Raw genomic sequence first — 13908 nt, 5'->3', positions numbered from 1 at the left:
ATACAGGTTGCATTCTGGTTTCCAGTACTGTATCACACAATTTATAATAATATAATAATAATAATATCACTTCAAAATGTTACGGTCTGGTCTAAGATGTAAATCTTACATCAGAGAATATAATAAAAGCACAATAAAATAAATACAGTATTTCCAAAGAAACACTTTTGGTGATCAGTAGGGATTAGATTCTCCCCCACACCAGCGATATACCACCGTTGGCATTGGCAGCAGGTTAACATTACTGTAAAATAAAATGCATTTGCCTGACTACACAAACTGAATTATTCCGTTGCGCTATGTTCGCTACATACTTTGGTGCATTGGTGAATACATATCTGCATTGGTGAAGTCAATTGTGGTGATGTCAAAATGAAGGGTGGAATTCATTCTTATTTATATGGTTGTACAAAACGAAGTCATCAGTGATTGGATCATCTCTAACCAATCAGAGTATCAAAGCCAATGACATTTTAAAAACGCCACTTTACAATTTGTTCTGGTTCTTGCCCAACCCTTCAGTTTCTGGGACCAATCAGATTTGAATGAGTTGCATTCTAGACATCATTGGGGAGGTACTTTCTATAATAGAGCCCCACAGTGGTGGTGTCATAAAACCCATAAAACAAAGTGGTCAAACAGGGAAATGGTTTCAATCGTTTTGCCAACATTCATTTTTCACCATAGAGAATTTTAGAAACACTTGAAATAAGGGCTGTGTTTCGTGAAGGCTTACCCTGGCATGACGTTTTGACAACCATGTAAATCTCTCTTGGACAAGGTGACTTTTAGCAATATATTTACACTCAGATTTGAAAATGCTAATTAGTATCAAAGTAGACAAAGCAAGACTACACATCCCTGCAAGCACCTACACGTCATCTCTAGCTAACACCTTTGCTAACAGGTATTGTGTCAATTTAAAACTCGCACAAGACGACTCACAGAATTGTCAATTTAAAGAAATGTAGCCAATTTATGAATTACAAAATTGTTAACATTAGGTAGTTAATCCAGAGAGTCTTACCTTTGCCTCGATTTGGCAGTTTTGTTCAGATCATCATGGCATTTGTAGTTCTTTATGATAGCCACATTAGCAGATAATTAGCATTTCATTTTTTGGGGGTAAATACAGGCTAATATATTGATAAAAATCACCTTGTCCTAGAGATAATTATTTCATTATTATTACTTTTTTCTTTTTCGGGGGACAAAATCTACTTTGTTTTTGTCCTAGAGAGATTTACACGGTTATCACAACGTCACGCCAAGGTAAGCCTACATGAAACACTGCCCAAATTTGAAGTGTTTCTAAAATCCCCTCCAGGAAAATTGAATTGTGGAAAAATGATTGGAACCATTTCCTTGTTTGACCACTAGGTTATAAGGGTATTATGACTCATCCAGACTCATTGCGAAGAACGACCATGGACGTGGCATAGCGTTTGGCCGGAGCAACATTGGTTCAGCAAGTGTCTAGAAATCTCAAACTCTCTAATATATTTTCATAAAATAAAAATGACTTAAAATGAACTCCAGTCCAACTCAAACGTCTAAACAAACTGAAATGTCTTCTTGTGTTTAAAGCACATTGGGTAAGGCATGTGGAGATAGCTGATACATGATTGGATGGTCAACAGGTCTTGGCAGTATTGAATTCCTAGTCAAAGATATCAAGCAGCACCTTGTAAAATCCTGAAATTAAGGAGTCTAGTAAACTGTAGAGATAAATCCTTTATAAAAATGTATATGTAATTTAAGAATGGAACCACAAGGTGACAACACAACTTTGGCTACCCTATAAGAGACTGAAATGCATATTGTCATATGACATCTCAATAATTGGACAGAAGTAGAACAAGTATTAAAGCTTAGATTGACTGAGGTAATCCAGATGATCAGGAAAGCTAGCAGGACTCCCGGGTCTCTATATTAAGGCTAATCTTGAAAGTATATGGCTTCATACAGACATGAAGATCGATGCACACGTGTTCATGTGTATAATTTCTGCGTCTTGCATGTCTTGTCCTAAGAAGACACACCTCTCCCAAACCCAAGATGAAGAATGAAGTGAAGATTCTAGTAAAGAAAAAGGCAAATGATATGAGGATGGGAGAGTACATTTCTACATCTCTCATTGAATTTCACTGTAGTATCACTAAACGTTTTGAATTGCCAAACCATTACTTTTCCTGAGGTTTGGCCACTTGGTTGGTTAACAGGCACATAAGAATGAAACAGTAAAAATGGGTGACGAAATACTTAACACTTGCACAAGTAACTGTAAAAAACCATGGTCATATCCAAGCTACTAATTGTAACACAATGAAAAAAACTACAAAGACACAAGGCGAGACCTTTCAGACCAGAAAAATCAGGATGAATGCCCCTTTTCTATAATGTAGACGAGTGTAAGTACAACACAATGGGGGTAACTTCTTAAAAACAAAATATAAAATGAATGGTTGCTTTTTTTGTTCTTTAAAAGAAAAACATTCAGTGGCCCATGCAGATGATCTGGTCCTATAGGAGCCAAGGCACCAGGGGTCTAGGAAATGAGAACGACTACTCTTTAGTAGTAAAAAAACAACTCTTGTATTCAAGTGTTCCTTGTTGATTTAAAGAGCGCATAAGAGAGATGTATTGGAGTCAGGGGGCATTGGATTGTTTTCATGCTTGAGGGTTGGTCATCTTCTGAAGAAAAGGGATCTGTGGGATGATAAGAGAGAGACTGGGTTAGCTGCAGCCTTCACTGGAACAATGGAGAGCCCTGTGACTTAGTGAGAATCAAAAAGGTTGGCCCATTACCATCAACTGACTATTGGCACATTGCTCAGGCTTTGTCCCAAATATTTACATAGGGAATATGATGCTATTTGGGACACACAGAGTGAGAAAACTGAGTGTAGTTAGGAATGAAACATGGTAGGATCTGTAGGGAGTATGCTCTGGAATGACTGCAATTCGACATGGACTTCACAGCAAAATTGTATTTCTATTGTGTACAAAAGTGCAAATGTTTATGTATAGGCCTACTGTAGATTCAGCCTTATAAACCTAGCTAGCTGAGGCTGGATAGATGGAATGTGTTCACACACCTGCAGTGATTATGAGTATGGGCGGGGTATCGCGCTCTACATTCTACTGACCCCCTTGGAATGTGAACATACCCCCTCCCCTCCCTCCTCCCTCACCTTCATCAGGTCCACCCCTGTGAGAGCGTTGACGGACACGGGGAGCTCAGCCAATAGGCGGTTAACCTCGCCGGTCACACGACTACCGTCCCCGCTCAGGATGACAATCTCATTAGTCTGGGCCAGGGGTGCCGCCACCTTGCCAGCAATCTGTACCAACACAATGACACAAACCTTCTTCACCTGGGTGTTCTTCTGAGAGAACTCACCTAACACAGCCTTTAGTTGTCAGGTTTAAACCAAATAAAAATGGTAACACTGAAAACATTAATATTTTTAATCTTCCATTTTTTCATGTCCAAAAGCTGACACACACATTATACCAAATGATTGTGTGCAGCTCTATGTCAACTCCTCCTTACCACAACACAATGTATAAAGTGTTAAATGCCCCTCAGTCCTGACACACTGACCTTAGGCAGGGCCTCTAGGACCAGAGCAGTCTTGGCAGCCTCTCCATAATGCTGGTAGGCCTCAGCCTTCAGCCTCATCTTTTCAGCCTCAGCCTTCCCTATAGCCTCTATGGAACCGGCCTCTGCCTCTCCGATACGACGGATTTTCTCTGCCTCCGCTTGGGCCGTCAGCACCTTCTTCATCCTGTTCAGGGGTTGGCACGAGGGCACGTAAAGGGTTTAACTCAAACAACATCATTAGATTGCAGACTAGATTTCATTGAACTACAGTATGAACATCTGCTACACACCTAAATCATAGCTATAATTTGGTTTAAACCACATCACTAAGGATCGATCATGGTCCACACACACCAACACAGTCGTAAGGAGGGCACAACAACATCTCGTCTCCCTCAGGAAGCTGAAAAGATTTGGCATGGGACCTCGGATCCTCAAAAAGTTATACAGCTGCACCATTGAGAGCATCTTGACTGGCTGCATCGCCGTATGGTATAGCAACTGCTTGGCATCCGACCGCAAGGCGCTAAAGAGGGTAGTGCATACCATTGCTCCCTGCCATCCAGGACCTCTATACCAGGCGGTGTCAGAGGAAGGACCTAAAAATGGTCAAAGGCTCCAGCCACACAAGTCATAGACTTTTTTTCGCTGCTACCGCAAGGCAAGCGGTACCGATGCACCAAGTCTGGAACCAACAGGACCCTGAACAGCTTCTACCCACAAGCCATAAGGGGGTGGCAGGTAGCCTAGTGGTTAGAGCATTGGGCCAGTAACTGAAAGGTTGCTATATTGAATCCCCGAGCTGACAAGGTAAAAATCTATCGAAATGCCCCTAAACAATACACATTGTCCTTATTTTGCATGCATTCTGGGAGCGGCTCAGTGATTGGTCACTCACTTCTGTCCCTCGGCCAGCTGTTGCATCTTGTAGGCCTCAGCCTCGGCCGGCCTCTTGACCGTGGCGATCAGCTCCTTCTCAGTGCGGTCAATCTCCTTCTCCTCAATGGTGATCTGCTTCTTCCTCTGAACCACCTCGATCTCGATCTCCTCCAGACGGATCTTCTGCTGCTCCTTGGCAGCCTGCAGCTCGTAGGCCAGCTGGGCCTCTGCTTTCTGGGAGGGGAGAAAAGGCAGCGGTGATATTCACCAGGAATGAAATGGAATCCAATGTGCTGAAACGAAAAGGAACTACCTGAACTTGTCCCGGTAGTTCCCTTTCCTTTGAAAAACGTTTAGCTTTGGTGTGCACTAATGAATATGACCAGGGTGAATATCTTATAAAGGATTAAGCATTTTTCACATTAGGCGTAGATTTGATGTCATCGATTGACTACTAGGTGAATCTAATCTAGAGCAATGATGCCCATGTCTGATACCTTTGTGTTGACTTCTTGATTGAAAGCAGCCTTCTGCATCTCCAACCCTCTCTTAGAGTCGGCCATCTTGGTATCTGCTTGGAACTTGATGTCCATCATCTCTTTCTTACATTCTGCTTCCTATTGGGGGCACAGACCACAAGATGAGAAGAGAAGATTCAGTGTAGCAAAGACTAACATGAATACTGAGTGCGATGTACTGCGACACATTCAGGGAATCTACTTGTTTGCAGGATATTTCTTACCCTGATTCCTGCGTCTCTCTCTGCCTCGGCCACTCCGATGTCTGCGTCTCGCTGTACTGCAGCTGTCTGACTCTTGCCCAAGGAACTCAGGTACTCCACTTTATCATAAACATCCTGACAAGGACAGGGATAAAACAGAGGCCCTCAGTCATTGTGCGGCAAGTGGTGTCACTTTAAGTGTATAAAGCTGCAATAGGATGACTGTGCCCCTGTCTCTTACCTTGATGGTGAAGCTGAGGATCTCGATGCCCATGCGGCCCACGTCGGGCGCTGCCACCTCTCTCACCAGAGCAGCAAATCTGTCTCTGTCCTGGTAGATCTGCTCCACCGTCAGAGTACCTGGAACATAGGACTGGGGTCAGTGTCTGGCTGGGTCACTAACCATAGACTGATATGGATTCCTCTATCTGAAGTGGTGATTTATTTAAATGAGTTGTACATTGTAAAATTCTTAGTATCTTATATCAGAGTTAAACCAGAGCCTAAGGATCCGAGGAGTACATGCATACATTATATGGCACTTAGAATTTGATTTCCTGAGAACATGTAAAATGGTTTAAAGTTCTATAGCATGACCTAATAGTAATAATCCTCTGAGACCCAATAGTACTGAGCAGCAACCCGTGTCTATCAGAAGGTCCCTACCGAGAATAGAGCGTAAATGACCCTCCAGGGTCTGCAGAATGACACTCTTTATCTCCATCACAGATTTCCCCAGGAACTGTTCACAGGCATAGCCCAGCAGCTCATTGTCTACCATCACCTTCACCTGGACCCAGGGTAATAGACAACATTGTCAGCTGTTAACTAGATACTCAATACACTAAAACATAGTCTGAGCAACATCAAGTTAGCAGTACAGACAGTGTTTATAGGTTATTTATTAAAATGCCATGTATGCAAATCCTACTTATTTTATTCCCAAAAATGTGGACAAATCTAACTCAATTACCTCGTACCCCTGCATATTGACTCAATACCTATAGTTTACGAAGCATGTGACAATTCGATTTGATTAGCTACTACTGCAAATGTGAGATGAAGAATCCCCTACCCACTGATCCGTTTTGTATTTTGGTTATGATTTTGAAAAGGCTAAGCTTATCCTAGACCTATGTCTGAGTGTAACTTATTTGATGCATAGATGCTTGAAAGGCAGACAAATGCCATGTATGCACATTATACTTATTTTATTCCCAAAAATGTGAACATACTCTGTCTGTAGTTATAAACTCAGCAAAAAAAGAAACGTCCTCTCACTGTCAACTGCTTTTATTTTCAGCAAACTTAACACGTGTAAATATTTGTATGAACATAACAAGATTCAACAACTGAGACATAAACTGAACAAGTTCCACAGACATGTGACAAACAGAAATGGAATAATGTGTCCCTGAACAAAAGTAACAGTCAATGCAACGCCACACCAGATACTAAGTACTGCAGTGCATCTCCTCCTCATTGACTGCACCAGATTTGCCAGTTCTTGCTGTGAGATGTTACCCCACTCTTCCACCAAGGCACCTGCAAGTTCCCAGACATTTCTGGGGGAATGGCCCATCCCTCACCCTCCGATCCAACAGGTCTCAGACGTGCTCAATGGGATTGAGATCCAGGCTCTTCGCCGGCCATGGCAGAACAGTGAGAATCCTGTCTTGCAGGAAAACACCCACAGAATGAGCAATATGGCTGGTGGCATTGTCATGCTGGAGGGTCATGTAAGGATGAGCCTGCAGGAAGAGTACCATTTGAGGGAGGAGGATGTCTTCCCTGTAACGCACAGCGTTGAGATTGCCTGCAATGACAACAAGCTCAGTCTGATGATGCTGTGACACACCACCCCAGACCATGACGGACCCTCTACCTCCAAATCGATCCAACTCAAGAGTACAGGCCTTGGTGTAACGAGCATTCCTTCGACGATAAACGCGAATCCGACCATCACCCCTGTTGAGACAAAACCGCGACTTGTCAGAGAACGGACATTGAAATTTATTGCCCTGGTCACATCTGCAGTCCTCATGCCTCCTTGCAGTATGCCTAAGGCATGTTCACACAGATGAACAGGGATCTTGGGCATCTTTCTTTTGGTGTTTTTCAGTGTCAGTAGAAAGGCATCTTTAGTGTCCTAAGTTTTCATAACTGTGACCTTAATTGCATACCGTCTGTAAGCTGTGTCTTAACGACACTAACAAAAACTCCAGTCTGCACTCAACTCAGCTGATGCGGTATCGTGGCGTTATAATATACTTGGCTAGGGGGTAGGTAAGGGGATCACATATGGAATGGTTGTGCAAGCCACTGTAGGGAGAGCTAATAAATGAGTGGTTATAACAATGTGCTGTTTAGAAATGAACTCAGCAAAAAAAGAAACGTCCCATTTTCAGGACCCTGTCTTTCAAAGATAATTATTAAAAATCCAAATAACTTCACAGATCTTCATTGTAAATGGTTTAAAGACGGTTTTCCATGCTTGTTCAATAAACCACAAACAATTAATGAACATGCATCTGTGGAACGGTCTTTAAGACACTAACAGCTAGAGAGAGGCCTTTCTACTGACTCTGAAAAACACCAAAAGAAAGATGCCCAGGGTCATTGTTCATCTGCGTGAACGTGCCTTAGGCATGCTGCAAGGAGGCATGAGGACTGCAGATGTTGCCAGGGCAATAAATTGCAATGTCAGCACTGTGAGACACCTAAGACAGCGCTACAGGGAGACAGGACGGACAGCCGATCACCCTCGAAGTGGCAGACCACGTGCAACACCTGCACAGGATCGGTACATCCGAACATCACACCTGCGGGACAGGTACAGGATGGCAACAACAACTGCCCGAGTTACACCAGGAATGCACAATCCCTCCATCAGTTCTCAGACTGCACGCAATAGGTTGAGAGGCAGGTTCTCACCAGACATCACCAGCAACAACGTCGCCGCCTATGGGCACAAACCCACCATCGCTGGACCAGACAGGACTGTAAAAAAAGTGCTCATCTCTGACGAGTCACAGTTTTGTCTCACCGGGGGTGATGGTCGGACTCGCGTTTATCGTTGAAGGAATGAGCGTTACACAGAGGCCTGTACTCTTGAGTTGGATCGATTTGGAGGTGGAGGGTCCGTCATGGTCTGGGGTGGTGTGTCACAGCATCATCGGACTGAGCTTGTTGTCATTGCAGGCAATCTCAATGCTGTGCGTTACAGGGAAGACATCCCCCTCCGTCATATGGTACTTTTCTTGCAGGCTCAGCCTTACATGACCCTCCAGCATGACAATGCCACCAGCCATACTGCTTGTTCTTTGCGTGATTTCCTGCAAGACAAGAATGTCAGTGTTCTGCCATGGCCAGCGAAGAGCCCAGATCTCAATCCCATCGAGCACTTCTGAGACCTGCTGGATGCCATACCCCCAGAAATGTCCGGGAACTTGCAGGTGCCTTGGTGGAAGAGTGGGGTAACATCTCACAGCAAAAGCTGGCAAATCTGGTGCAGTCCATGAGGAGATGCACTGCAGTACTTAATGCAGCAGGTGGCCACACCAGATACTGACTGTTACTTTTGATTTTGACCCTCCCCCCTTTGTTCAGGGACACATTATTCCGTTTCTGTAAGTCACATGTCTGTGGAACTTGTTCAGTTTATGTCTCAGTTGTTGAATCTTGTTATGTTCATACAAATATTTACACGGGTTAAGTTTGCTGAAAATAAACACAGTTGATAGTGAGAGGACGTTTCTTTTTTTGTTGAGTTTATAACAATTGGGTACTTTTCCACCACTATTCACTCTCCTCAAGGCCAAACTCCACTCAGAAACATCTCTTCATACTGAGGACTGCAGTCATTGCTCATGTTGTGGGAATGTTGTGGTACACAAAACACTGATCTAGGGTGAATCTTAAAATAATTTTCCTCGATTCCTCTCTGCTTGCCTCCTTCTCAAAACATAAGAGGACACAAGAACATTGGAGGAGAAGATCAGAGGAGATGTCCTCCAATACTGTCTGTTTCCATCTGATGTTTTAAAAATTAGGCAAGGAGAGAGGAATCAAAGGAAAATACTTGAGATCAATCATTGAATAAATCATTTTAAAGGTAAACAAGTCAATGGCGGTTGTGTTGTCTGCTGCAGCTGAAAGGAAAGAGAGTGAGCTGGTCCTGAGGTGAGAAATGTGACTGGACATTGACTCCAATGAGGCGTGCATTCAGAAATGGGCTGAGAGGAATCGCAGTGTAATGGGAGGGGAGATGGCAATCATTCCTTGAAAACACTGATTACAAATGACCACAGACAGACAGACAGACAGACAGGCCACCTGACATAGACAGCAGGGGGAGCTATGCCAAGTGATGGCCAGAACTGAGATGAGGACCCATGCAAATGTGCCCTGGCTCCACCCCCCCCCCTTCAAACGCCAAGGTTCCTTCAGCATGCTCTGAAAGGGTGTGCAGCAGTGGAGGCTGCTGAGGGGAGGACAGCTCATAATAATGTCTGGAAAGGAGCAAAAGGAATGGCATCAAACACATGGAAACTATGTTTGATGTATTTGATACCATTCCACCGATTCCACTCCAGCCATTACCACGAGCCTGTCCTCCTCAATTAAGGTGCCACCAACCTCCTGTGGTGGGCAGGGTACATTACAAAATAAGAACCATGAAACTGGAAATATGAGACCAATGATCGGAAATAATACAAAATCTATTTCCTGCTTATTTAATTATTTAAACAACCATTTCCTACTTCTTCACACTCTAAGGTGATAATGACTTTCATGAGAAACTGTTCTCATTTTAATATTTTTTATAGATGTTTTATTTCTTTCCCTGACATCTGGTTGAAATGGAAGCATGGTTTACTTTACAGCCGCCCACTTAGGAGGTTGCCAAGAGACAAACTGACTCTTCCAGTTTCACAAACATGTGGAAACTCATTTAGATCTCTTAATATTATAGTAAAAGGTCATATAATTTGAGAAATATGTGACACCATATGGGTGTGTTTAAGGTCAAAGGAAGGTGGGTATATCCACTTTCCATGATCCAAATCTGCACTGTTCCAACTCAAACCATTACTTTGAGTTGGGACCTTCTCATTAAAATACAATGTCAAAGACTGTAAACTTCAGTCGCCACATAACTCCCGTTACCATAGAAACCAGGACAGGAGGCTTGTATAGGCTTGTCCAATCAGATAGAGAGAGACCTGATGATGGACCTTGTTAGAGAAGTTCATCGTTAAAGCTCCCTCTGCATCAGTGACAGTGGGCTCATTGTAGTCAAGCCCACTGGACAGACTAGGAAACGAAGAAAAGGGAACATCACACAACTTGCACTGGGTTAGAAGTAATGGAATTGTTTGTAATGAATTACAAATTATAGACCAGATTAGTCGTAAATAAGACCGAAATGTCCAGCGAGATCGAATAAATAAAATCTAAAGTAATAAAGTAAATTGTAGGAACACTTGAACTTGTATACTCATATTCAATTAACAGTAGCTAGTTACATAACTAAATTTGATTAGCTCACATTTTCAATTAAACCAATTGTCACGTCTGCTCACGTTCTTCCCTCCCCTGGCGCTTGAGGGCGCCAGGCTGCCCTGCATCTGCACTCCTGCCATCAATTAAGCACACCTGCCTTCCCTCGTCACGTGCTTCAGCGATATTGGACTCACCTGGACTCACTTATCATCTGTTTATTTCCTCCCCTATATTTGTCAGTTCCCTGCTCTGTTCCCGACTGCTGCATGGATTGTTTTTTCTCTTTGTTTTCTTGTATTCTGACGCTGTTCCTGTCTCGTTCCTTGTCCGTTCTTTATTAAATGTTTTACTCCCCGTACCTGCTTCGTCTCTCCAGCGTCAATTCCATGTGACAGAATGCATCCGCCATCACACGAAGCATCGGGGAGTACTGGCATTCCGGTTGGTATGATGACATCGGCTCTGGGTCGCCACCGATGGAACCAGGGGTGCCTAGCCAGCTCGTCGGGATTCCACACCCTAGCTGGCTCGAGAGGTTTCCTTGCCCCGGTTGGCTCGGATGGCGACCATCCCACGTCAGGCCTCAGCCGGATCGTCAGTTCTTGTTCACCCAGCCGGTCCAGGAGTTTTTTTGGTGGCGTCGGGGAGGATTCCGCCGTCGATGGAACCGGGGGTGCCTAAGCCAGCCCGTCGGGCTTTCACGCCCCGGCTGGCTCGAGAGATTTCCTTGCCTTGGTTGGCTCGGCAGCTTCCCATCCCACGTCACTCTCCACCGGATCATCGGGCTCCCTCTCTGCAGAAGGATCGACAGGTGTCTTGCCTGAGTCGGATTGTCTGGCTTCCATGCCTCAGCCGGTTCGCCAGGCTCTCACTCTCCTGCCGGTTCGTTGGCTTGCCCAGCGCACATGTCTCGGCCGGTTGGCACCCCTAGACGCCGGGTGGTGCCCCTGGGGGGGTTTACTGTCACGCCTGCTCCCACTCTTCCCTCCGCTGGCGCTTGAGGGCGCCAGGCTGCCCTGCATCACGCACACCTGCCACCTTCCCTCGTCACATATGCTTCAGCAATATTGGACTCACTTATCATTCATTTATTACCTCCCCTATATTTGTCAGGTTCCCTGCTGATGCATTGATTGTTTCTTGTATGTTGACGCTGTTCCATGTCCGTTCCTTATTAAATGTTTGATTCCTTGTACCTGCTTCATCTCTCCAGCGTCAATCCATGTGACACCAATTTTAATAAAACTTTCACTGCAGATTGGCACTAGGGGGGGTTAACACAATTCAATCAGGATTTTAACACAGATAAAAGATTACAAAAAGTTAATGACTCTAAAAATAAGGAATGTAAATGTTTGGATGCAAAAGAAACATGCCAGGCTTTATTCTTCTTCCCTGTACCCCTTTAAGGAAGACACCATTCAAGTCAGAAATGTCTGTCGGGACTGTTTCTGCCTTGATACGAGGGTCAGTCATTCTCCACAAACAGCTAGCACAACCTGATATTTATGGACATTAGATTCATCACTATAATTCCTGCTTGAGCAATATAGGGTCTATTTAGTAATAGACATGGACAAATAATTTTAGCAAGGAGATTACACTTTTTTGATTCTAACAAACCCTGTTTGTAAAGTACTGTATCTAACCAGGGATGTGAGACTACACGCTCTATGGTGTTTGCTCCATATTTACACTTGACCACAGACAAACATTTCACTTTACACAGGCCTTATTGTTTAGTGTAAAGCAAACAGGGTCTGAAATAACTAAACCCTTGCAACAGATTCTGACTAAAGAGAGTACAGCTACGACCGGAAGTTACTTTTTTGTAGCAGGCTTGGAGAATTTACACAGCAGGTTAGGAGAATTAACATGGCAGGTTAGGAGACTTAGGATAAGGTTAGGAAAAGGGTTAAGGTTAGCTAAAATGCTCTCCTAACATGCTATGAAAAGTCACTTCCGGTCATAGTTGTACTCGCTCTAGGCACAACCTTTGCAATGAAGAAACATATATCTCCATTTTGGAAAATTGGCATATTTCTAGTTGTATACCTAAGATTGCAACTCTGGATTATAGTTAATATTATAATATTAAAAATAATTAAATGTAATAATTGATGGAGGCAATTCTTCTGTTGTAACTTCTATCAGGAGAATGATTGACCCTCAGTCATGGCTATGGCACCAGTTCCCCTTGGGGGTGCTGGGGGTAGGGGAGAAGGGAGGGGAGGGAGGGTATGGAGGCTGAACCCCATCCCAATTTGAGCTGAAAGAGGCATTCCAGTCCATTCCCAGAAGGTAGATGTGGTACAGTAGGTAGGTGTTTTACCTGTGCCACCCCAGTGACAGTAATAGCTACACCCTCCGCTGTTTCTACATCCTCACACTTGGGCTGCAGGGTCATAATCTCAAGGGTTATCCTGTGGAGAACGTGGAGAAAATATCAAATAAAAATTGGCATGTTCTGGAGGGAAGGGAGAGCAAATGAAGAGAGGGGGAGTAAAAACACAAAAAGTGATGGAAAATAAATAACATTCACACAAGGCCTCCTCCAGGGCAGTGACAACAGGATGTAATTGAATGCTTTTTTTCTGGAGTGCAAAATATCATTAGGTTCCCAATGTAGATGTGATGTGCATCAAATCCCCACATTGAAATAAATATCAAAGTCATGTAAACTTGTGTTTATCAATAGTGTAATAGCTAGCACCGGTGGGACCCTTCTTTGCATCCCTTTCTCAGGGCATTCATTATGGGGACCCTGTTGCCAAAGCCCATAGGAGTGAGTTAACAAACAGACGTTAGCTGTGTAGCAAAGCCCATAGAACAGTTTAATGACAGACAGCTGACTCTCTCTCCCTTCCACTGCAGAGGGAGAGAACGTGACATGAAGATGGAAAAACAAAGATACACAGTAGTTGGCCAGTTAGTCCAACCGTTTGTTTGCCTCTGACGTTTGTTTTGTTCTTGACCAGTGCACCAGTCACTGCCTGACTGTCTGTTGTCTTTCGTGCCTCAAGGCTATCTGAAGCATTACCTGAGCCACCCCTGTCACATCCAGGGGGACACCCTCCAAGGTTTCGATATTCTCACAGCGACAGAGGATGGTCATTATCTCCAGAGACATCCTAGGCGGGCAGGCAGGCGGTAGGATAGTAGGAATAGGAGAGGCAGGGTAGTGAATATAGTACAC

General features: G+C 44.0%; 1 protein-coding gene across 4 annotated transcripts in view; it reads right to left on the bottom strand.

The window, feature by feature from the left end:
* Window positions 1-1721: 1721 nt before the first annotated feature.
* LOC118390064 (flotillin-2a-like) overlaps window positions 1722-13908 on the bottom strand; it is a 37500-nt gene continuing 25313 nt past the window's right edge. For 2 of the 4 annotated variants that reach the window (XM_035780237.2, XM_035780239.2), the window contains 9 exons: window positions 13045-13135; window positions 5874-5997; window positions 5449-5567; window positions 5229-5342; window positions 4984-5103; window positions 4506-4720; window positions 3608-3791; window positions 3195-3344; window positions 1722-2709 (listed from right to left, as the gene is read on the bottom strand). In XM_035780237.2, coding sequence (XP_035636130.1) covers window positions 2671-2709; window positions 3195-3344; window positions 3608-3791; window positions 4506-4720; window positions 4984-5103; window positions 5229-5342; window positions 5449-5567; window positions 5874-5997; window positions 13045-13135 — 1156 coding nt within the window. In that variant the 3' untranslated portion in view covers window positions 1722-2670. Of the gene's footprint in view, window positions 2710-3194; window positions 3345-3607; window positions 3792-4505; window positions 4721-4983; window positions 5104-5228; window positions 5343-5448; window positions 5568-5873; window positions 5998-10376; window positions 10524-13044; window positions 13136-13752; window positions 13844-13908 lie in introns of those variants that run through there. The other 2 variants (XM_035780240.2, XM_035780238.2) reach the window with 2 other exon arrangements.

This window comes from Oncorhynchus keta, chromosome 11 (assembly GCF_023373465.1).
Source record: "Oncorhynchus keta strain PuntledgeMale-10-30-2019 chromosome 11, Oket_V2, whole genome shotgun sequence".
Classification (NCBI taxonomy): Eukaryota; Metazoa; Chordata; class Actinopteri; order Salmoniformes; family Salmonidae; genus Oncorhynchus; species Oncorhynchus keta.
Note: the sequence above shows the minus strand (reverse complement) of the source record. Positions and strands in the feature narration are given on the sequence as shown.